Source organism: Mangifera indica, chromosome 5, assembly GCF_011075055.1.
Source record: "Mangifera indica cultivar Alphonso chromosome 5, CATAS_Mindica_2.1, whole genome shotgun sequence".
In the NCBI taxonomy this organism is placed as follows: Eukaryota; Viridiplantae; Streptophyta; class Magnoliopsida; order Sapindales; family Anacardiaceae; genus Mangifera; species Mangifera indica.
Genome location: NC_058141.1, coordinates 308,934 through 331,669, shown reverse-complemented (window position 1 = coordinate 331,669; position 22,736 = coordinate 308,934). Strand labels below are relative to the sequence as shown.

Genomic DNA, 22,736 nt, shown 5'->3' with positions numbered 1-22,736 from the left:
GGTAGACCTTGATAATAAGATTCATCATATGTTTAGGCTAAAAGCATTGCCAGCACCTAATTCCAGTACTCCAAAATTAAGACTGATCATCCATCTTGTTTTAAACCAACAAATCATTTCGATAACATTTTTGAACCTCGTTATCATAATATGCCCATGAGATGAGAGATGAGTTGAATAAGACAGAATTGCTCAGCTTAAATAAATTCCAGGAGTTGCAGAATCCACAAAAACATAGAAAAAAATAATTATTTGACATGGGACTACATTATTAAGACTTGTTAAAGGGTTTCCAAATTCGTTGTTTGTGTACTATTAACAAGTAGAAGGTGACAAACAAAAGCTGAGAAGTACACTTGACACTGCTCAAGATTTCAATCTAATAATATTATCTTTTTAATAACATTGTTAGTCTAATAATGTAACCATCAATCCTGTGAAGAGCTACAACAGTAAGTACAATTTGAGAACTTGTTTACAATAATGGTAAAGAAGAAGAGTGCTAAACATCAATCCACTTAGATATGCCGTGCAGCTTCTCAGAGATGATGATGAACCAGCAGCTTTATATTTAAGAATTATGGATCAGATTCAACAACATTTGGATGGCATTAAGCACGATTTTATGTCAACATTTACATGTTCTAACTTTTCCAGTTTCGACTTGGCTGAAAATGGCTACACAAGGTTACAATAACAGCCAGGTTCTTGTCATCAGTCAAGAACGTGGATTTCCAACCACGGCCGATAGGTGATGAAGGATCATCCTCCTCCCCTAGCACCCTTGTATAAATCAATCCATGCTGCTCTAATTTTTCGACAAATTCAGGGTGCCTGTGTTTCATCCTTTCATAGACAATGTGGCTCAGGACTATCGGAGTTTCACCTCCACTTCACAGAAGAAGAACAGCTTGGATGGAAACTCAGGAACCTGTTAAATAAATCCAGTGAGTCCAAAACAAAAACCGGAACACTTTTATGCAGAGCTACAAAACTATGAAATTATATAAAGTGTTTTAGAGGATCAAACTATTAACCCCACATGTATAACTCAATAAATGGTACCAAATCAAACCTGAAAAGCTTTAAACAACCTAGCTAGGGTGAATTTAAAAAGGATTTTGTGAAAAGCATTTATGAATAAAAATGATTCCATAGAAGCACTTTACAACCTTTTTATCAAAATTTACTCACATGGCCAAGGTACTTAATCCTAATAAAGCTAAATTAGGATATAGTTGAGCATCCAGCTGGATCGGACATTGACCTTCAGTATAATAATCATAAGCAAGTGATATCAATCATCATAACTAGACATCTTTCAAGATGAAAATCAAGTTTTAGTCTTAATAAGTTTTGTTGTCAAGGGCCACAACTTTTACATGATTAACACTAATACTAACTGTAAGTTCCATACAACTATCGATTTGTCCCACTAGTTCCTAGTTAATCATCAAGTTCAGAGAATGCATCATGCACTCAACCAAGAAAAAAAAGTACCAGAAAAAAAATCAAGTAGGTTAGCAGTGACTCAGACAAAAAAGAAACACAATTGGCTTCCTTAAGAAACAGAAGGAAAAGAAAGGCTAATGATAAACATCAAAAATAGGCATTATGAACATAAAGAATATTTTCAATTTGAATACCACCAATAACTGCAGTTGTTAATTCAAATCTGCAAATTAGATATATATACTTACAACAGGCTGGGAGATGGAAGGATTCACTTGACCAAGTTTTGCTAATTCTATAAGTGCAACTTCAGCAGCTGACTGCTCCGCTGCGTTACGATTAAACAAACCAGGCAAAGATTCATATCTGACATCATTCACTACCACAGCAGATCTGAATGAAGGCTCATGAGATGGGCCTTCCTTAGTAGTCTCATAAACAGGCGTTTGAAGTCCCATTTTCTGAGCGTATTCCTATAATCGACTCTTGAATACATAACAATTTGAAACACCTGCCATACAACACTAAATACGTTGACACCAATCACCGATAATAATAATAGTCTCAGTGGGCTGCATTTATATTGCATAAAGCAATACTTTATTCAGAACCAATTCGTTCAAGTGGTATACGAATGAGATAAAATCTGTTCAGCTGAAAAATAATTTCCACAAATATGATCAAAATACAATAATATCATCAAAATATACGGGTTCATAAGCTCTTCTACAATATTAATTTCCAGAAAAGCTTAACATAAACATATATAAAATCTCTAATTGCAACGCCAAAAAACACAAAAAGAGCTTCCTAAATATGCAAAACATAGCGAATTTTATATAAAAACACTCAACGACTATGAATAAACTAACTCTCTTCAAATTTATGGTTGCCCAACGAAACCCCCAATTCAAAAACCCTAATTCCAAAGTTAGGGTTCAATCAATTTAAGCCAAAAATTAAAAAATTGAAAGTGAAAAAATGGAAAAACACAAACCTGAAATATATTTCTGTCATCCACATCGCCGTCGTCGTCAAACTTCTTGCCGTAGAACCCCGATCGCTAGAATCTTCTGTTGGCACGTCAGAAGACTTGAACTGAAACGCCTGAGAAACCCATGTCGACGGAGAAAATAGGCCGGAACTTCAGATTGCGGAGGGCTATACTCTGGAACTGGAACTGGAGAGCAGCTACACGCACACGCAGTGGAAAACATAAACAAGTCACAAGCGAATGAAATAACGAAAGAAGCTTCATATTTAACCAAAAACGACCGTTTTTGGTTAAATAAGAATCGGCTCGCGAGCCGAGACGAGCTGCTCGGCTCGTGAGCCTTGACGAACTAATTGGCTCGCGCACTGGCTCGCGAGTCAAGGCGAGCTGACCGGCTCGTGAGTCTTGATGAGCACTGGCTCGCAAGCCAAAGTGAGCTGCTCGCCCTATAGTTCGTGTTCGGGCTCGAGCTCGATTTCTCTAAAACTTGGAGCTTGAGATCGGGCTCAGGCTCGTTGAAACCTAGTTCGTTTCGGGCTCGATCGAACCGAGCTCGATTTCGAGCTCGAGCTAGTTCGGCTCGAATCCAGCCCTAGTTCCTTGGTAAGGAACCTTACATTAACATTGTAGTGTTTGTCTTTTTATGGTAAGTAAATGATTCTATAAGCACACAGAAAGATAGGGTTGGACTCGAGCTGAGCCAGCTTGAGCTCGAGCTCGGCTCGGTTCGAGCCTGAAATGAGTCGGGCTCTGCTCGGCTCGATCGAGCTCGAGTCGAGCCCAAGCTGGCTCGGGTTGGCTCGGCATATTTTTTTTTAAATTTTTTATACAAAACGACGTCGTTTTGATTCATATATATACAAAACGGTACCGTTTTAATATGAAAAAAGAGTCGAACCGAACTCGAGTCGAACCGAGCTCGAGTTGGCTATAAAAAAACCCGAGCTGGCTGCGAGCTGAGCTCGGCTTGGCTCAAATCCAGCCCTACAGAAAGAACAAGCCCTCAAAAGAGGACAAAAGTTGTGAAATTCGCATACTTCCTTAGACTCAGAGCTCGGCTCAAATCCAGCCCTACAGAAAGAACAAGCCCTCAAAAGAGGACAAAAGCTGTGAAATTCGCATACTTCCTTGCACTCACTACACACATATTCAGTGTTCACTCATATTCTTTGTGCACCCATATGCACTTTTTGCACTCTTCACTCACTCGTATTTTTTGTGCACCCGCACGCATTTTTTGTATCTGTATACACTTTTCGCACTAACAAACACACTTTACACCCGCATGAATTATTCGTACCCCTCACACTCACATACACTCTTCATATTTATATTCATATTTTCGTTCTGATTTATACATATTAATAATTATATCAAAAATTGATTTGTTTCCAAATAAGTTTTTGAATGTTTGGTTTATAAGTTATCAAACATATTATCAATATGATAATACAACTCTAAAAGAAAAGGTTGTCAACAAAAAACTATATTGAATATGAGGTAATTAACAGGTAGAGGTATTATTATAATAAAAATTAAATTTGCTTAAAAAAATAAATTCATTCAAAGTTTGTCTAAAAAGGTTTAGATGAAAACTTTTGTGCCTATTTTAATTAATACTCTATGAAATTAAAGTTATATCTAAAATTAAAATTTTATTTTATCCCTAAAATTGAATGTTAAACTTTGATTAACAAAATTAATATTTTATTCATTAAAATAATTATTTTGAAATAAAATGAAAATCATCCGTAAAGACTTTATTTTTAAATTGAATATATGTTATAATGCGACCATTGAGACAGTATAAAAACCTTTTTTTTTAAGGATAGTTGTTTTACTATAATAAATCAAGATTATGAGCTTTGGTTAGCCCATTCCTTTTCTTTCACATTCTTAATCATGTAATTAAAATTTAAATAATTGATTTTGTTCAAGGATGTTATTATGTACAAATTTTTTAAACTAATTTCTATAGTCTTGAGTTTAAATTCTGAGCTAAAAATTTTTTAACTTAACTTTTATCTTAAAATCATCCTGTTAATTCAAATGAGATCCTCCCAAGGATGATCGCTAAGGCTATGAATGTGTTACTTTTATGGGAAAATTTGACGTAGTGATGCAGAGAAGGCGGGTCATATTTGGCGTTGTGATGAAGACTTTGTTTTGTTAAAGAGCTTAATTACTAATTAATTTAATTAATGACTTACCCAAAAAAAATTAATTAACATCTCGCTCTCTTGTATATAATATTTATAGTCAATCACGCAAACATCCTCAACAGATGTTCATCGTCAACAAGTAATGGTGGTTAATAGTATTTACTATTTAACCACAATAAATTTTCTAACATTCTCATGTGTTTTAACAGGAGGATAGTAAGCACTAAGAACAAAACAAAAGCGCACGAGCATGTTTGCATGGATTCATGTTTTGACTGCAAATGCAATTGTTGTAAGCTGCCTGCCTGCCTGCATGCCTCCATTGATTTTGGTTGTGCTGCTCTGCTCATCAATACTATGTTAACCCTAAAGTTTGGAGAGCAAGAGAGAGAGAGAGAGAGAGATGAGACTCCCGAAATGGGAAAGGCAAAGAAATAATTTGTAAATAATGAAATACTGTAAGAGAGACGTGGGAAATCAGTCAGCTGGAACATCAGACACATGCATGGTTATTTATATAGATATAGGTCATCAACGAAAAGCTTTAGGGCGATTCATCGAGGATGGTTCCATTTTCAACTAGGTTATAATGATATTGATAATCGATTCTTGTAATTTAATATATAATCAGATTATTGCATCCAACACTCAAATCTCTGTCACTTTCTCTCTAGTCAACTTCATTGATAAAACAACAAACAACAACTACACCTCCAAAGTTTAAAACATTATTTCACACCCCCAAAATTCATGAGTAGTGGTTGACGACAAGGAAAATCCTAGAGGGAGACTGCCAGAAGCTACTGTAATCAGAAGGATCTTGGAGTCAGCCATAGGAAGCATCGTCGATTGGTCGAAGAAGTGACAGTTCTAGTGAGGAGAAGAAAACGCAGCAAACTATGAGGTTGCACTCAAGGGAGACGCCAGAAACTTAAAGAAAAGAAGCCAAAAATGCAAACAAATGAAAGAGATGTGATTATCGGTGAGTGGAGCATCAAGGACGTGTCAGAGCAAGGGGAAATCACGACGGAAACCAGAGGACAAAAATGCACGACAAAGGAGAGAACAATGCACACGATTCATCAGAAAAGAGCTTGATCGCCAGGGAGAGAACGGGGTTGACATCGGCTCAGTCTTGGGCAGAGGAAGGGGCTGGAGACGGAGAAAGATGATTGTCGGATGATGAACAACACCCTAGGGAGAAGAGAAGGTGACGTGTAAAGTTGCACAAATTGTGGGTGGCAAAGGAGACAGAAAAATATTTAGGGGTGAGCCGAGATTTTCCAAGTGTAAAGGGAAACCCTAAAATAAACGGGGGGGAAATTGCTGTTTTGTAAAACTAAAAAAGAATCAGGAAAAAAAAGGTTAATTTTCAAAACTATAATAAAAAATGAAATAAATTATTATTTCTTTAAATAAAATTTTAAAATAATGATTTTATCTAAAATAGTAACATAAAAAATTAACAAATAAATAAATTTTTAAATTTTTTAAAATTGATAAGTGAAAATTAAAATAAAAAAGAACAACCTTTAAGTAAAAATAAATCTTTGGGCCTTAAATAAATTAAAATCGAAATGGATAGATAATTAACAATATTCTTTTGAGTTCTTAGATATTGTTAGGTCATATTTATAAATTTTAACTTATTTTATAACATATTTTAAATTATTTTTTATTTTTTATTATAAATATTTAATAAAATAAAATAATATTTAATTATACAATAATATATTATTATTTATTTATAACATTACGTATGAAATTTTATTGGCTTTATTTAGTATATAAAACCCCTTTCATGCAACACTTTCTTTCGCGTGAAATTTCCTCTCTCCTTCGTTTCTCTCTAACCAAACCACTTCTTAACACAAACCACTTTTGCCGCTCCATATGGCTGACCTTGACTATCAAACCAAGCTTCCTCCTCCACCATCACCGCCCACTACCACTGCCCGTTTAAAACTCTTCGGCTTTGACGTTTCTGAAGACAAGGATGACATATCATCACACCCCACCACTAGTCCTACTCCAAAAACTCTAGCCGAGTTCCCTGATTCTTCAAGCTTTCCTCCTTCCAATGACCGTAAGTACGAGTGTCAGTACTGTTTCCGGGAATTCGCCAACTCGCAGGCGCTTGGCGGCCACCAGAACGCGCATAAGAAGGAAAGGCAGCAGCTCAAACGGGCTCAGTTATTAGCCAAAAGAAACGCAGCTATTTCATTCGCGAGGAACCCTGTGATCTCGGCGTTTGCTCCTCCGGTGCATCTCCTGGCCCCGGCTAGGCCTTTGGTGTTCCCCACGGCGGCTTCCGAGGCGGCACATTCGTGGGTATACATTCCACGCGCGGTGGCTCCAGCCTTCCCGGTGTCCCATGGGTGTCTGATAGCGAATAGTGCCCCTGGGGGATGTGAAGGGGGATCAGCGCATGGTGCGCGTGTGGGGGATTTCGGTGTGAATTTGATGGGTGCCCATTTACAGAGTAGGGCCCATGGACTGGCACTGGGTGGGCCCCCGTTATCAAAGGGAGATGGAGCACCCAGTTTTGACGATGGATTAGGCTTGGATTTGCATCTGAGTCTTGCTCCGGCTGGGTCATGATTTGGGATCACGGGTGGATTCAATCCAATCCCAATCAATATCTAAATGTTGATTTTAAGTTCAAGTTGAAGTTTCAAATCGAACTTGTTTGAATTAGTAAGTAGCATCTTTGAATAATTGTTAATAAAGTAAATAATATTGTTAGAAGAATAAATAGTTTTATTAACAAAATAAATAATATCATTAAATAAAAAAATAATATCAATTTCATATCAAATTATTTTACTAGAATTTTCTTTCGAAACTGATTAATTCAAACTAAATCTTAGATTCGATTTAAGTTAGCTATAATTGGATCAACCCCTATTTGGGTTTGGGTCCGACCGGGTGGATCAATGCTAAAACCTATTTAATTATTGTAATCTTGCACATTATCCTAATGTTATTTGGTTTATTTTTTTCTTGATTATCCCTCACGCTACTTACCCCAATTAATCTGGAATTTTCAGATTCTTCTCTTCTTAATTAAAAATATTTATATTATTTATAATTGTAGGAAATATTTATTTCGTATTATTTTTTTAAAAATATCTCTTAATGATTTTATTATAAGATATGTTTCATTTATATAATGAACAAGCAGTACTCAAATTTTGAGGAATGTTGTTTAATGATGCTAATATTCAATATGATATAAGTAAAAAATTTTATAGAGCAATGCTATGTGTATCCATTTTTGATACACAATTCATGTACACAATGATGTATCATCATGTAATTAGATTATTTTAAAATATGTCATTATATGATAAAAAAATATTCAATCACATGATAACATATCATCTGTGTATATAAATTGTGTACCAAAAATGAGTACACATAGTTTTATTGAATTTTATATATCTAAAAGTGAAAATTGGTATAGTATGTATTGATAATTTTACCAATAAAGATATATACAAGAAATTTCAACACTTTGAATTGCATGATATTGAAAGTTTTTATTATTTTATTATTTAAAAAATTGTGTATTCAATAATAAAATATATAATATACGATATAAAAAATTAAAATTTTAATTCAACTATCATGTTTTTAATCGTTTTATGCAAGAAAAAATTGGAAAAAGAAGTCACACATCTCCCTTTTTCTTTGATTATTCTTTTTTGGTGAATCATGAAGTGATAGTTACTCACAAATTATCCTTTATGTAGGTTGTATATCTTTATAATGCATAGGGAAAAATCTTTAACCCAATTAGTTTATGGTGCTAAAAGTATTTAAATTACCACTCTTAAACTGTTTTTTTTTTTTTTTAAAAATACAAAAGGGATCCAAATATTTAGAAGGTGACATTAACATTGAGGAGAGAGATCAACTTACCAATTTTGTGAAAGTTATAGTTGAATGATCATGTTTGTGGTTAAGAGCCAATTTGATTTGAGCCGATTCCTCTCAAAGCCATAGCTCCGTTTGAATGAGGCAATTTTGAAATAGAATTCTAATTCAGTAACTTGACTTATTTATTCATTTGATTATATTATTTATTCCATTAATAACAAATTTCACTCATTTAATGATATTTTTTACTTTGTTGATAACTTTTATAAGATATTGTACACCAACTCTAATGAGTTCTAGTTTTAATTTGAATTAAGTATTATAGATGCTATTTAAACTGGAGTCAACATATTCAACTTAAATTAAGTTCACCCATGTTGTGGTTCTTTTTTTAAATCAAAAAATTTGTGGCATGTTTTACATAATATTGAGGATTAAATGTCCTCAATAAAACTTTGATGATGAAAGATCAGTTGTTTTTTTATTTTTATTTTCAGAAGATTAAAAGAGCTGATTGGCGATTACATTAGTTTGAATTCAACATTCAAAAAAAGATCTCATAAGAGGAGAAAGTATACCTCCTCCATTTGCGTGTATATATGTATATATATATATGAAAAAGTTGAATAATGATAATAATATAATAAAACTATGTGCATTTAATTTTAAGTAATAAATCAAATACCTCGAATGATATATTATAATATGATTAAATAATTTTAAATTAAAAATAAAATAACACTCAATTACATAATAACACATTATTTAGAAATCTAAACATTGCTAGTTTTGCCAAAGTTGGGAGATGATTGCATGACTGTTGTATGCAGTCCCCAAAACTCTAAGTAATTGCCCGGCCGGGGGGTGGGGAAGGAATTGGGGGGTTGTTGTTGGGGGGGGGGGGGGGGGGGGGGGGGGGGGTGGGGTGGGGTGGGTGTGGTTTGTGGGGGTGTGGTGTGGTTTGTGTGGGGGGGTGGTGGGTTAAGATGAGGAGGAGGAGGAAGGGGAGGGGAGTGGGGTGGGGTGGGGTTTTTGATGGTGGTGGTTGTTCTTATCACCTTTGTCACATTTTCTTGACTTGGGGTTAGAGGTGATGGAATGTGGAACGAATCACATGCATGCAGGCCTAAATTTATCTTCATTGGAGGAGAAGATGAATGCATGATATCAAATGGGCTGGTTGCCATCAAAACCTGAACCAGAGAGAGAAATCGTTGAGAAAATTCTTCAATATTTTACTTGCGGATGTGGGTGTTTTTACAATTCAGAAAAATATTTTAGAAGCTTACGTAAACTTGTATAAATTAAACAAGATAAGTGAGTCATGGATGGCAAAGCTCTCTAAGGTTAAAGTATGAGACTTGTGCACTAACACCGAATCCACCTAACAGGTTTGAAGAAATTTAAGATTCGAATCTTAAAATATTTTGTGATGTTTTGAATTTTCATCAAGGATGATGAAATCATGCAAAGATATTTTATGTTGTTAGCTAAGTAGGTTGGTTTGGCCCCTACATTGAAAAAATAGTGGAATCAGAATTCAATCTCTTGCTCTTGCCTCAACAAAACCGGCATCATCTTCATCAAAATCTAACCTACCAATATACAAAAGAAAACAACTGTAGATAACATGACTTAAAGCCTCCAACGGAACATCCATTTTCCTTAGGATTAAGTTAAGCATCTCTAAACTCTACTACTTTAACAACAATCAAACTATATACATTTAGTTTTAAATATCTAATTACATATTTAAATAATATATTATTTTAATTTAAAATTAGACAACGAAACTATACTCATAAAAGTTGAAATCCATTAAAAAGTATGTAATAATTTACCTGTCTAATCAATTAACCCCAAAAATAGATGATATTAAACGTGTAACTTATACCCAACTGTTAAGGCAAGCATCAAGCTTCAATGAGTAGGAATGCATGATGGTAGTTGTGAAACCTAAGGTATAAGCATGAGTGAAACGATTGTTGATGCAAATCTTGATAGTAGTAACAAATATTTACATAAAAATATATAATTTAAATATCTACTTAAAACTATCAATTACCTCTAAAGTTTGAGGGAAAAGACAGATCTAGTACTCTAAGGAGCCATGTCTTTTCTCTGACAAGTTTGATAAGGGATTGAAACACTTTCCAAATCCATGTATAATTTAATGAAAAATTGTCATCTTCTTTCAAGGGCAAACAAGTCTTAGGCATACCTTTTTCCAAGCAAAGGTCAAATCCCAACAACTAACTTTGAAAATCATGTATATCTTTTGCTTATTGGGTGCAGCAGCCATGCATGAATATGCAAGAAAGCAACAAATTAGTCTTGGTCATAGATATATACCAAAGACAAGACGAGCCTAACTTTAAGAGAGCACAACACTCTTGTGTTTGCTTAAAAGAGGCAGATAGAAAAAAGAGTGGCTGAGTGCGTGACTTTTGACTGTATGAATAGGGGTAACAGTGGATTTAATCCGAGCTAAGTCTAGGGTGTAAGAATTATTGCTCACATGATATTTATTTTTATCAAATATAATCATATCAAAATTATATTGGTTCATGAGAAGATATAATAAATATGGGCATAATTAACATTCATTATGGGCATATTTAATTATTTATTCATAGAAGTAATTATGTTATATAAATGTTATAATAGACATATATATATATATATATATATATATATATATATAATTTTTTTTAATTAACTAATATAGGGTTATAATTATCTCATCAATCCTTGTTCAAATTGATAAATAATATCATCAAAGGATAATTAATGAGATAAACAATATCATCATGTGGGATAAATATTATCATAGGATAAAAGAAAAGAGTAGTTCTGAAACTAAGCTGTCGATCTTCAGCTTCAGCTTAAAAAGGAATGGTTCGAACTGAATCATGAACTCACTCCAAGCCACCCCTAAATGGTGGACTTTCTTTCTCCTCTTTTAACTATCATGGAATAGAAATGGGTGTAAAAATGGGTGCCTAAAGGTGAAACAAAAAGATGATATTTCAATAGGGAGTTCGACTGATTGCGAAGTACAGTTAGATAGACATCAACAAGTACATTTACGACTTTATAAGCACATGAAAACAGATTTGGTTCTAGTCTGCCCTTCATTGTAACCACGTGAATGAATAGTCCAGTAGCATTGTACCTCATCAGACCCACATATTACTAGTACCATTTGGCTGCGTTTAAAACATTACTGTTGAGCAGGGCTGAACGCATTCCGAGATGACTCAGTTGATCATCAAATCAGCTCAATTTGATCAGGTGGCCTGAACGTCATTGGTTTACTTTACAGATATTAGGGGTGGCAATAGAGAGAGGCAGAGAGGGGATCTCAATCCCTGTTTCCGTCCTTATAGGGGATATCAATCCCTGTTTTCAACCTATCTCTGTTACGGGGATAAAAATGATTTTTTGTCTCTTTCTCGCAAAGAAAAATTCCCTCTCCGTCCCCTCTTCGTCCCCGCGAGAAAAAATCTCCTTCCCATATTCATAAAAAAAATATATTATTTTTATCTTGTAAATACAATATAAATATATTAAATAATAAAATTAAACAAAATTAAAATTAATCTACTATTTCAAATATCATAAATATAATATATTAACTTTCTTAATATGCACAACAAAAACCTAAATAAATTTGAAAAATATAAATAATTTAAAACTATAAAAATATATCAGTATTTTAAATAAATATATTAATATAAAGGGACGGAGAGGGAACACATGTATCCCTATCCCCGGTCTATCCCTGATTACGGAGATTTTTTTCATCCCTGTCTCTGTCCCCTTTCCCATTTCTATTGGAGAATCCCCTTTTCGTTAGGATCAAGAAGGGTCGAGATCAAATTGTCATCCCTAACAGATATCGTATTCAAATGAGTTTCAAGAAAAAGAAGGGAGATAGCCCCAAGCTGACCTTTGGATTTTATTTCAATTACATTTGGAAGGCTCACAATCTGTCATGAATCTGTAATTTCAAAGAGGGTCATAGAAAATCTGTATTTTCACGTGGGTTTCGAGAGAAAGAAGGGAGATAGCCCCAAACTGACTTTTGGATTTAACTTCCAATTACATTTGGAAGGCTCACAATCTATCATGAATCTGCATTCTCAAAGGGGGTCATGGAAAATCTTTGTATTATACAAATCAAAACCCTGTGTAGTAGAATTCATTGGACGGTTACACAAATAAAGTTTTCTGCTCACTTTCTGTTCAGTGATGCCAGAACCAGTATACGCCCAGTATGCTTACTCGTCGCTTCATGGTGTCACAAAATCGGAAAAAATCATCAGATGTTGCAGCATCACTTGACATGTGAATCAAAATTTATATGTATTTTCTTAATTGGCTGGTGATTTAAAGTGTACCAGTCACCATTCAGGATTAACTACGGCAGGGTATAAAAGCTATACAAGGTTCATCATCAAGCCTTTTGTTCTTCTCCAGTTGCAAATGTAGTGGTGGCCTTTGGCTCTTTAACAGCTGGAGGTGCTTCTTTTTCCAGTTTGACTGGGACACAAGGTCCCCAAATTGTTTCTTTACCAATATCCATGAGTGCAATGCCCTTTGCAGTCAAATTAGCCCTGATCTGATCACTCTTAGAGAACTCTATTTTCCCGAGCAGCCGCTCTTTCCTCAATCAGGCCCTCTTCAATGCCTACTCTTTAAACTGTTCTAAAACCTGTTAAGCAGAACCATCTTTTTTGTCAAAAAATCCTAACCAAAAGAAGATTTCTGTATCGTCAAGAAAACTACATAAAATCATCACACAGGACTGTTCACCTCAGAGTAAGTTCCAGGTGGCAACAATCCCAGAATGCCACTCTACTTTAACAAGGGACTGCAACATGGATAACTGCTGTTTTCTAGGTTGCTGCTTCTGGAAATTATCAACCAAAAAAGGGGTCAAAAGAACACTTTCATCTCATTCCAGAAACCAAGTAGATTTGATTGATTGATTGAGAAATTGAAATAGTCAGGCAATATCAAAATAGGTATCAGATGAGTAACTTAAACAAGTTCAAAGAACTATTTATGAATTTCAAGGCATCTTGGAAGGCACCAGTAAATATAGTTGATGTATTCAAGTCATCCGACATTCTACACTAGAATTCACTATAAAGCTTATTGATGTAGTCTTCAGCAGATTAAATGACGGGGGCTACTTTGCCATCTTTCATTTCTATGTCATCCTTGAGGCTTCCTTCTCGAGCTGATGATAAAGCAACTTCACAATCTAGCAATGCCTAATACAGGATATTTGGGCATAATAAATTATTAGCACAAGCGTGCACACACAAACTCTAGTTAAACAAAGAAATAAAATAAATAACTTGCTTGCAAAATATAAGACAATGAAAATATCTTCAACTCTCAGGATCTCTAAAGGATGCATCCACTTTGACATGCAAGCAAAAAAGGACAAATCATTCAATAAAAGTTTTTGAATAGTCAGATAAGCTTCTAACCAGATATATATTAAAAAACAGCATCTGATGAACTTTCCAGCTGCAAGACTGTGTCATTGAGAGGAGATCGATAATATGCACTTATTAAAAAGTGTCGAAGGCCAGTGGATCACATTGCTCAGTAATCTGCAAGAAACTGATGGGTTATTTTCAAACAGATATAGTAGCATTAAACTGTGGCCACCTAAAAAGAGATAACTATGCAGACATTATTCAAACTGATTTCACCTGGCGACTTGTGAAAAAATTTCCCAATGATTTTAACATTTTCTCATTGTTATTAGTTACATGCCCATTATGCATCCAATGGCCCACACTACTCTCTTAGCATGCAGCACAACTCTGGGCAATCTCATTTTCATGATGTGGAAAAATCATATTAATTCCATCACCATGAATATCAAACTTGAAGGTCAGACAATGAGCACTCCTTGCACTGCATTCTATGTGCCACCCTGGTCTTCCAGGAGACCAAGAGCTGTCCCAACTTGGTTCACCAGGCTTTGCTACCTGCAAAGATATAAATAAAAAGAATATGAGTGCTGGCGATGAGATTACAAAAGTGGTGTAGCATGAGAAGGTTTCCCCCCTTCCAAAGTGCAAAGTCTGCAGGATTACACTTTCTAGAGTCAACAGCTACACACTCACCAGCTCTATTGTGTTCCAGCTTTTGTCACGATAACTGACCATAATTTGGAGATTTATTTACAGCAAATAACACATCTCCGTCAAACACATATGCGCAGTCATTATTAATGATCAGCAAAACACAGGTAATTTACATGTCAAGAAATCAACCAATCCTAAAAGATGGACTTGTATGAATCATTATAAAAAATAACAATATCATCCAGAAGAAGCAAAAAACACCATTAAAAGGAAGATAAAGACCGCCATGTAAGCAACAGCATGTGCTCAACTTAACATAGTTACGGAAATTACAGTGCATCTGAATTAACCAACATCATTGTATATACTTCTACAATGAGACTGATGTAGGAGATATTGGATTTCAGTGCCATCCAAGTGCAACACCGAACATGGTTGCATCATGGGGACATGTCTAGACATCCAATCCAACAAAAACATCCAAAACAAAGAGAAAATTTCTTCCAAGAGTCAACATAATAAACAAAAACAAAAACCCACTGGGTTTGCTCCATATCACAATCAAATTACACAACCACGCAACAAATTGATAACACAAACCTAGGTCAAGATCATTTAATTGTTATTTGTCCAAAACCATCACAAATCCATGTTCTTCAAAATGTATCCATGTGAGCTTTTAGTATGAAAGCTACAAAATTAAGCTTTCAAGGTTAAAGGAGAAAACACCCAAGAGGGCTCACATGAAGAATACGAGCTTGGTTGCACCAGATCCAGGAACTCCACGGAAGCATATTTGAAGGAATATTACATGTCCAGATTTATAAAGTCTACACATGCTCATGAAAAATCGAAATAACATGCAAAAATCATGGATACCCATCGCCATGCTTTACTAAACCCAAACAGATACAGAGAAACAATTTAAATAATATAAGAAGAAATTATAATGAACATCATCGTCTCCTAATTTTATATAACCATTACATTGGTCCAAGAAGAATGGATGGTGCATCTGAATTACATTGTGCAGCTATAAATGGGGAATTTCCCTCCAAGATCACTTGCCCGACAAATCATCTGAAAAATCCACATACTATTATAGCCAAAAGAACATGTTGTAGCCAGCTCCCATAAAAAATTTGAAAGTAGCCAAAATGTAAAAGTACCCACTAGGGTGGCATCAAAAAATTATAACAAAAAACGATCAAAATTGATTGTTCAAATGGGTGACTGATACACTAACCAAACATTCGCATCTTCCAGCTAAGAATGTCATTATTGCTTTTTAGGAAATTCAGGAAAATTAAATAAACAATGTGAATTACCGTGGTTCTTTCTGAAATTTTACTATATAGCACAACTGATTTTTTCATGTGTAATATAATTTCCTCATTCTTACAAAAACACCAGCAAAAATTTCACACAGCTATTATGCACATATAAATTACATTGAATCACAAAACAATTGAAACCCTAATGGAATGATTCCACGTAGTGTATTTTAAAAGAAACTTACTACAATTTGAAATCACAATTTAAAACCGTAATAAGCAACCAACTCAGCCATTCCATGATAGAAATTCTTAGCCTAAGTGTTGTAGGTATCTACAGAGTTTCAACACAAATCAATCAAGAATACATCTCTCACCAGAATGCGATATCCTTCAGACATATGTGGGAGAAGTGAAGAAAAGAAAGGCAACATGGGCTTTAGACACATCCAACTCCCATAGGAAAATCAATTAGCCAATAAACTAAATAAGAATGACCCAAAAAGCAATAAAGAAATAAATATAACTACTAATTTACCGGCCATGAAAAGGTGCAATTGCAATTATACTTTAATGATATTAAAATAAAAATTCAAAATTCAGCTAAAAAATGAAAATTTAAAATGGCTCGATTGACAAGTTATGTGATGAATCAAAGACCTGTAGAGTATGTCGAAGGAGAAGGCAGCACGAGCGTGGGCGAGGCGGCTGAGGTCATACGCGGTGACGCCGCAGACATAATGGCAACTTTCCCGGGGGGTTTTGGGCGTGAAGGCCTCCTTCTGTTGCGTCATGGAATTGTAAACTTTCAGGTCCATCGTTCAAAAGAGGCCTCTATCTCCCTAAGCCTCGTGGTGGCAAGGGTATGTTCGGTATTTTTTATTTTGTGATTCAGAGGACGGAGGGGAGAGCGAATGAGCTTGGAATTGAAATTTGAAAGGAGTGGTTTCTCCTTTTTCCTTTTTTTTTTAAATTAGGGTTACTGTTTTATTTTTAATATTTTTGAGGGCCTTCTAGTACTTCCACCCGAGAAATTGTCTCAAGTAATATATTTACGCAACACTAGAGGAGGATTCGATCAAACTGATTTAAACTCAAATTTATATTTGATTTAAATAAATCGAACTCAAATTAAAACTCCACTCAAGTTCAAAGGTTTATTAAGTTTATTGCATTAAAAATTGCCTTGTTGATTTTTTTTTGTTGTTGATCCTCTTCATCCTCCTCCTTTAATTGTTTATTTTCTTCTATATCAAATCTTCTTCTTCTTCTTCTTCAAGCTCTAACCATTGTTTTGCTTTTTAACTATTATTCATCTTCTTCTCTAACAAGTCATCATATTCTTCTCCAACATTGCTATATACCAACAAATTAAGCTGAAGTTATTTTCATGATATCAATTCAAAAATTTAGAAGTGAATTTTTTTATGATCATTTCTTTTAATAATATTAATGAACTCATAAATTGTGATCGTGAATTATCTGCATGTTGCATCTCATTTTTTAGCTTTCACTATGGCAACTTTAGCACCTTTCTCCACCAAATCGATTGTTGAAACAAAGAAACCATAGACATTAGCACAAAGCATTGGCTAGGATAGCAGTGAATAACCTTAGATTCATGATGTTGGTGATGAAGGATGGTGGTGAATAACTTAGATACATGGTGTTCGTGATGAGACATGCATTAACTGCAAGTATTTGTGAAATGGGAAATTATATTAAATATCTATTTTACCCTTTCTATTAAGTAAAAATGTCTATTTTTGTATTCTTAAGCAAAAATACTCATTTTTTCTATTTCTAAATAAAAATGCCCTAAACTTTTTTTAAAATATCAAAATTACCCTTCACCACATCTATATAAACCCTCTCACTCACTCTTATTATATATACTTTTTATATCACTTAAATACTCATTTTCACTCTCATTTTTGCATAATATTAATTACTATAAATTCGTTTGAAAGAAAAAAATTTGTATTTCTGAATTCAAATTAAAAAAATCAGTTTGTGAAAAAAATGTATTTATACGAATTTTAACTCAAAACTTAATTTTATTTATTAAATTTAGTTTATATGTCATGTAAAAGGGTATTTGAATATCAGATAATAATTTAGGGGTTAAATGAAATGTTAAAAAAATATGGAGGACATTTTGATATTATACAATATATAAAAGATTTAAATAACATATTAAGAATAAATATGTATATTTTGATATAAGACAATATACACGGGTGTTAAATAAAGTGTTAGATAATTATGGAAGGTCAAATAAAATATTATAAAAATATGAGAGGTATTTTGATATTAAACATTGTAAGAGCATTATAAATGAAATGTTATGAATAGATATATGCATTTTCATATGAGACAATATACAAAGGTGTTAAATGACATGTTAGATAATTATAGGGGGTAAAAAAAATATTAAAAAAATATAGGGGTATTTTCATATTACATAACATATGAAGGATTTAAATAATAGGTTAAGAATAGATAAATGTATTTTGATACAAGATAACATACAAGGAAATTAAATAAAAGGTTAAATAATTATAAAGGGTTAAATGAAATGTTAGGAAAAAATAGGAGTACTTTGATATTATATAATAGATTAAGGATTTAAATAATATGTTAAAAATAGATAGATGTATTTTGATATAAGACAACATACGAAAGTATTAAATGAAAGATTAGATAAGTATGAGGGGTTAAAGAAATTAGCTTTGATTGTGTTTACACTATCACCCCGGGAAAATCCCATTCATTGTTTAAACTAACACCCGCGGCGCACATTAGTAGGAATCCCAATACAAAATTCCGAAATTACCAAAACACCCATCCGAACGTTGAAACCGCTTCGTTTCACCTATAAAACCTTGGCTTCCCGGCGATTCCACGAAGCAAAATTTTTTCTTTTCTTAAAAAAAAAAAAACGCAATTTCAAAAGACTCGAAGATTGAATGGTTTTTTGTGTGAGAGAGAGGCCGCCGAGCTGGGAGGAGGAGTTGACGATGGCAATGAGCAGTCACGAGAGATCATCATTATCAAAGCCACTTCATAACTTCACGTTGCCATACCTGAAGTGGGGTCACCAGCGTCATTTAAGATGCATGAAGCTCGAGGATTCGTCGACTGCCGCCAAGACGTCGTTAAACGAGCAGAGGCCGCGCAGGCGATCTCCAACGTCTTTTAAGGTGAGGAAGGAGTCGGAAGAGGAAGGGATCGATGCGGTGAATGAGAAGATTATAAAGGATCTCAAAGCGGCGGCGGATAAGATGAAAAATAAGATTTTGAGGGAGGTTGTGGATTTGGAGGATGAGGTGGGCGAGGAAGAGGATGGGGAGGAGGCTCCTGCTGCGGCTGCTGTTGTGGTGGCGGCGGCGCCGTGGAATCTTCGTACTCGGCGTGCTGCGTGTAAAGAGCCGCAGGTTGGTGGAGCGGCAGCGGGTAAGGGATTTAGGAGCGAGGAGAAAAAAACTAATTCATCGCCGATTATAAGTGACGGTGTTGGCGCCAAGTCGCCAAGGTTGAAGGAGGTCAGGAAAGAGAGAGTGAAATTCGCTGTGAATTTGACGAGGAAGGAGATCGAAGAAGATTTTATGGAGTTGGTCGGCCATCGGCCGCCGAGAAGGCCCAAGAAGCGGCCCAGATACGTGCAGAAGCAATTGGATGTAAGTGTGTTTGTTTTAAGCCTTTTTAATAAAAACATGAACTTTTTGTTGTTTTAATTGTAAAAAAATTAGCTTTGATTGTGTTTACAGACTTTGTTTCCGGGATTATGGCTGACGGAAGTGACTGTTGATACGTATAAGGTGCCGGAGTTAGCTGAGAATGGAAAGGTAATTGCTTGATTGTTTGCTCAGAAGACGTGGGAAAATAAGGGAAAAGTGCTTCTTGAAATGAGATTTTTGTTTAATTTGTTAATGTTGAAATCTTGTTCTCTTTGCAGAGGTAGTAATGGGAGAAGGGGGACGATATGGGAGTTTCGAGGCTTCTGATTTGTGACTACTGATGACTTGTGACCTTAATCTGGTGGTGTACAACAAAACAATACCACACGATCTTTGTGAGGGAATTTCATACTAATGATGAATTTCCTGGTAACCTTTTGGTGCAATTTCAGTTGCGTAGAAACGCTAATTTTGTTTATTAATTTGTCATTCATTGTTTCTTTCTTATTAGTGGAATAATAATTCTGTATAAAGAAACGGGATGGTTGGATGTTGTTGGATGCAAGAGAATGGCATTATTAGAGCTTCATTTTCTTAATATACTTGATGTCAAGAATCAAATCTTCGATTTTAACTTTGTGTGAATATTTGTGTTTTGAGCTAGTGAGCTACATAATCTTTTAAGGTAACTTGTTTTTTATATGAACTAGTAAAATTGAGGAACCAGTGTATGATTAGGTTCATACTGTATCAGCTTTGTTGTCTTTTCCTCCTTGTTGATAAACTGTTGTTCATGTTTTGTTTATCTTACTTGGCTAAAATAATGTCTCAAGGCTCTCGGAGTGATGACTTCTATGCTCGTGTTCTTTTCTAGTTTTGATAACATTAGTCTTAACTATTGATCCACGCTGACTCACAAATCACTTACCTGCACAGTTTTAGATCCGTACTCTACATTGCAGCTACTTCTTTTGTTCTTTGATCAGTAGTGCTGAAATCACTAGAATGGTAAGTTATCATTAATCTTATATGTAATAGTAGATTGAGCATTGCTAGTGGGTTCCATCTTTCACTTGAATTGTGCAAGATGCTGGCCTTTTGTAAAGATTTATTTGTTTCTAGGTTCAACCATAAATGAACTTCATGCTGAGATTGAGGATGAATTTAGTGGGAGAAGGCAGTTTGTCATAGACTGCCTCTCTGTCTGCCTTCTGCACTTTTAGTGAAATGCAATGAAGTTTTGCGCAAGACATGTCAGTTGGGATGGACAGACACTATTTCATTTGTCTGGTCTGGCACGGCCTGTGATCAACCCATCCGGCTCTGGCTGTGGCTGGGCCACTGCTATATACCTTTTCAGTTTTCGTATTTTCAGCTGAATTCAGCTTGTTGGTTCAGTGAGTCTCTTTGGTCATTCCAAGCTCTGGGTTGTTCCAAGTTCAGGTTGCCTCATCCTTGACTTATCTTTTGATTTCATTACTCAGATAAAATGTGCTAAGAATCATGTGTACTTGAAATATAGAGTTGGTTGGTCTTGAATTTGAAGTCGGAGCTGCAAGAGTGATATGCACATTTATAATGATTACCAACTTAAATAACAATGATGATGTGTTATAATCATATTATGACACATAATTATTAATTTTTAAATTGGTACTAATTATAAACGATCATAACATTACTCAAGTCACAATCATGATGATACATAATCATTTGTTTTCAAATCGGTACTACTTATAAACATGCATAACATTGCTCGAGCTGTAATCATGACAAATAACCTTGTTTGATTTTTCTTTCTTTGTTTCTGGGGAAAATTGTGTATGTGGTTTGCCTTGCTGAAAGGTACAATTTGACTGTAGCTTTGTCTATGCATTGGTGATACCCTGAAACTTGGATTTGGTTGGATATTTCTTTCTGGGAAATGATCGACACCCTTTTTTGAATGGTACGGTGTTGAAGCACTCCAATGTTGACATATATAGGAGCATGGGAACCAGCCACCAAAGCTGCTGTTTTTGACGTATCAAGCTGGTGTCTTTGAATTGGTCTACCCACTTCTGTATTCTAAAATGGATCCAGTAAAGTTCCAATGCACTGCAATCAATCTTTTAAAAACCGGGTCAGATAGGCCGGTTTGGCCGACAACTTGGAGCCACCAAACTTGATTTAGGCTTTGACGTTTGAATCGGATTAAATTGGGGTCGAATCTGTTTAAACCCATTAATTAGTTATGCCCTATCAGAGCAAATTTTATGTAAGAGAAATTTGAATTTCATATTTAATAATTTTTTTGAATAATTATTTAAATAATTAACCGCTTCTGATAGCAATGCAAAATTGGAGTATTGGACTGGTCGATGTTGGGCCAATGTGGGAAATGGGTCGGGTCAAAATCTGAAGATTTGAACCGAAGAGAGTAAATTTGAAGACAAAAATCCGACCTGCCGGATTCGAACCAGCGACCTAAGGATAACAGCTACACCACTACAGTCCTCCGCTCTACCAACTGAGCTAAGGTCGGGCGTTGAGAGTTTCCTCTGAATAGACAATATAACAGAATTAGCGCGTGTCCTTCTGAGATTAAGAAAGTGTTTCCTAGGGCATTTCTATGTAATTTTGTCTTTGCCTTCTTAATGAGCGGTAAATGTATCAACAGTTAATATTAATGAATATAAATAAAATAATATATTATTATATGAATAGATAAATTAATTAATTATTTTTAATTTAAAATATTTTAATTAGATGATGATATATCGATTATTAGTATTCATGAATACTCAAATGTTTATATATGAAGTATTATTATATTTTGTTAAGGTGTGTTTGATTTTATTTTATTAGTTTTTTAAGCAATTCGAAGTAAGATAGCAATCAACTTGAGCCAAGTATTATTTGACTTGATGCAAATGTTCAAGCTCAAAATAGGAATGATTGAGTTAAACTTAACTTGAAGAATTATAATTAAACATTATAATTTAAACATTCATCGATTACCCTATATTCAAAGTCAAAAATAAGATTTTAGAAGTTTAAGTACACAATTTTAAAATTTTAGGAACTTATTAATATTATACTCAAATTAAGTCATAAGTTTACGAGTAAAAAAACAACAAACTTGAGCTCGATTAGAAAGTCCAATTTGAGCAATTCCACTCATTTGCAACCTAAGTTCG

The 22,736-nt window shown here is 34.6% G+C and overlaps 3 protein-coding genes, 1 long non-coding RNA gene and 1 other non-coding gene across 10 annotated transcripts; 2 read left to right on the top strand and 3 right to left on the bottom strand.

Annotated features, from left to right (window-relative positions):
• Positions 1 to 697: 697 nt before the first annotated feature.
• On the bottom strand, positions 698 to 2,787 carry LOC123216191 (double-stranded RNA-binding protein 1-like). 2 transcript variants are annotated; one of them, XM_044636579.1, is made up of 3 exons: positions 2,450 to 2,786; positions 1,701 to 1,963; positions 698 to 931 (listed from the first exon to the last, which is right to left on the bottom strand). In XM_044636579.1, exons 2-3 carry the CDS (start codon positions 1,908 to 1,910, stop codon positions 872 to 874), a joined length of 270 nt encoding a protein of 89 aa, XP_044492514.1. In that variant the 5' UTR covers positions 1,911 to 1,963; positions 2,450 to 2,786; the 3' UTR covers positions 698 to 871. The 2 variants fall into 2 exon arrangements, with proteins under 2 accessions (XP_044492514.1, XP_044492513.1); XM_044636578.1 differs by having other exon boundaries at positions 1,701 to 2,787.
• A 3,620-nt stretch (positions 2,788 to 6,407) lies between these two features.
• LOC123217569 (zinc finger protein GIS3-like) lies at positions 6,408 to 7,305 on the top strand. Its single transcript, XM_044638658.1, has one exon. The coding sequence runs from the start codon at positions 6,502 to 6,504 to the stop codon at positions 7,207 to 7,209; it is 708 nt and encodes a 235-aa protein (XP_044494593.1). The 5' UTR covers positions 6,408 to 6,501; the 3' UTR covers positions 7,210 to 7,305.
• Positions 7,306 to 12,645: 5,340 nt separating this feature from the next.
• LOC123217117 lies at positions 12,646 to 16,823 on the bottom strand. 5 transcript variants are annotated; one of them, XR_006502420.1, is made up of 5 exons: positions 16,538 to 16,823; positions 13,995 to 14,504; positions 13,589 to 13,772; positions 13,309 to 13,405; positions 12,646 to 13,207 (listed from the first exon to the last, which is right to left on the bottom strand). It is a non-coding gene; the product is annotated as an uncharacterized LOC123217117 (long non-coding RNA). The 5 variants fall into 5 exon arrangements; XR_006502421.1 differs by having other exon boundaries at positions 13,309 to 13,772; positions 13,995 to 14,120; positions 14,223 to 14,504; XR_006502419.1 differs by having other exon boundaries at positions 13,309 to 13,772.
• A 1,957-nt stretch (positions 16,824 to 18,780) lies between these two features.
• LOC123217116 lies at positions 18,781 to 20,202 on the top strand. Its single transcript, XM_044637899.1, has 3 exons — positions 18,781 to 19,557; positions 19,648 to 19,725; positions 19,836 to 20,202. The coding sequence occupies exons 1-3, from the start codon at positions 18,847 to 18,849 to the stop codon at positions 19,839 to 19,841; spliced, it is 795 nt and encodes a 264-aa protein (XP_044493834.1). The 5' UTR covers positions 18,781 to 18,846; the 3' UTR covers positions 19,842 to 20,202.
• A 1,793-nt stretch (positions 20,203 to 21,995) lies between these two features.
• TRNAY-GUA lies at positions 21,996 to 22,081 on the bottom strand. The gene is given in 2 exon segments: positions 21,996 to 22,031; positions 22,045 to 22,081. It is a non-coding gene; the product is annotated as a tRNA-Tyr (tRNA).
• Between the last annotated feature and the right edge of the window lie 655 nt (positions 22,082 to 22,736).

Coding starts and splice junctions, on each gene's coding strand:
- LOC123216191 (XM_044636578.1), bottom strand. CDS start 1,910: ATGGGACTTCAAACGCCTGTTTATGAGACTACTAAGGAAGGCCCATCT. Junction 932..1,700: donor CTTCCATCTCCCAGCCTGTT/GTAAGTATATAT, acceptor TTTATTTAACAG/GTTCCTGAGTTTCCATCCAA.
- LOC123217569 (XM_044638658.1), top strand. CDS start 6,502: ATGGCTGACCTTGACTATCAAACCAAGCTTCCTCCTCCACCATCACCG.
- LOC123217116 (XM_044637899.1), top strand. CDS start 18,847: ATGGTTTTTTGTGTGAGAGAGAGGCCGCCGAGCTGGGAGGAGGAGTTG. Junction 19,558..19,647: donor ACGTGCAGAAGCAATTGGAT/GTAAGTGTGTTT, acceptor TTGTGTTTACAG/ACTTTGTTTCCGGGATTATG.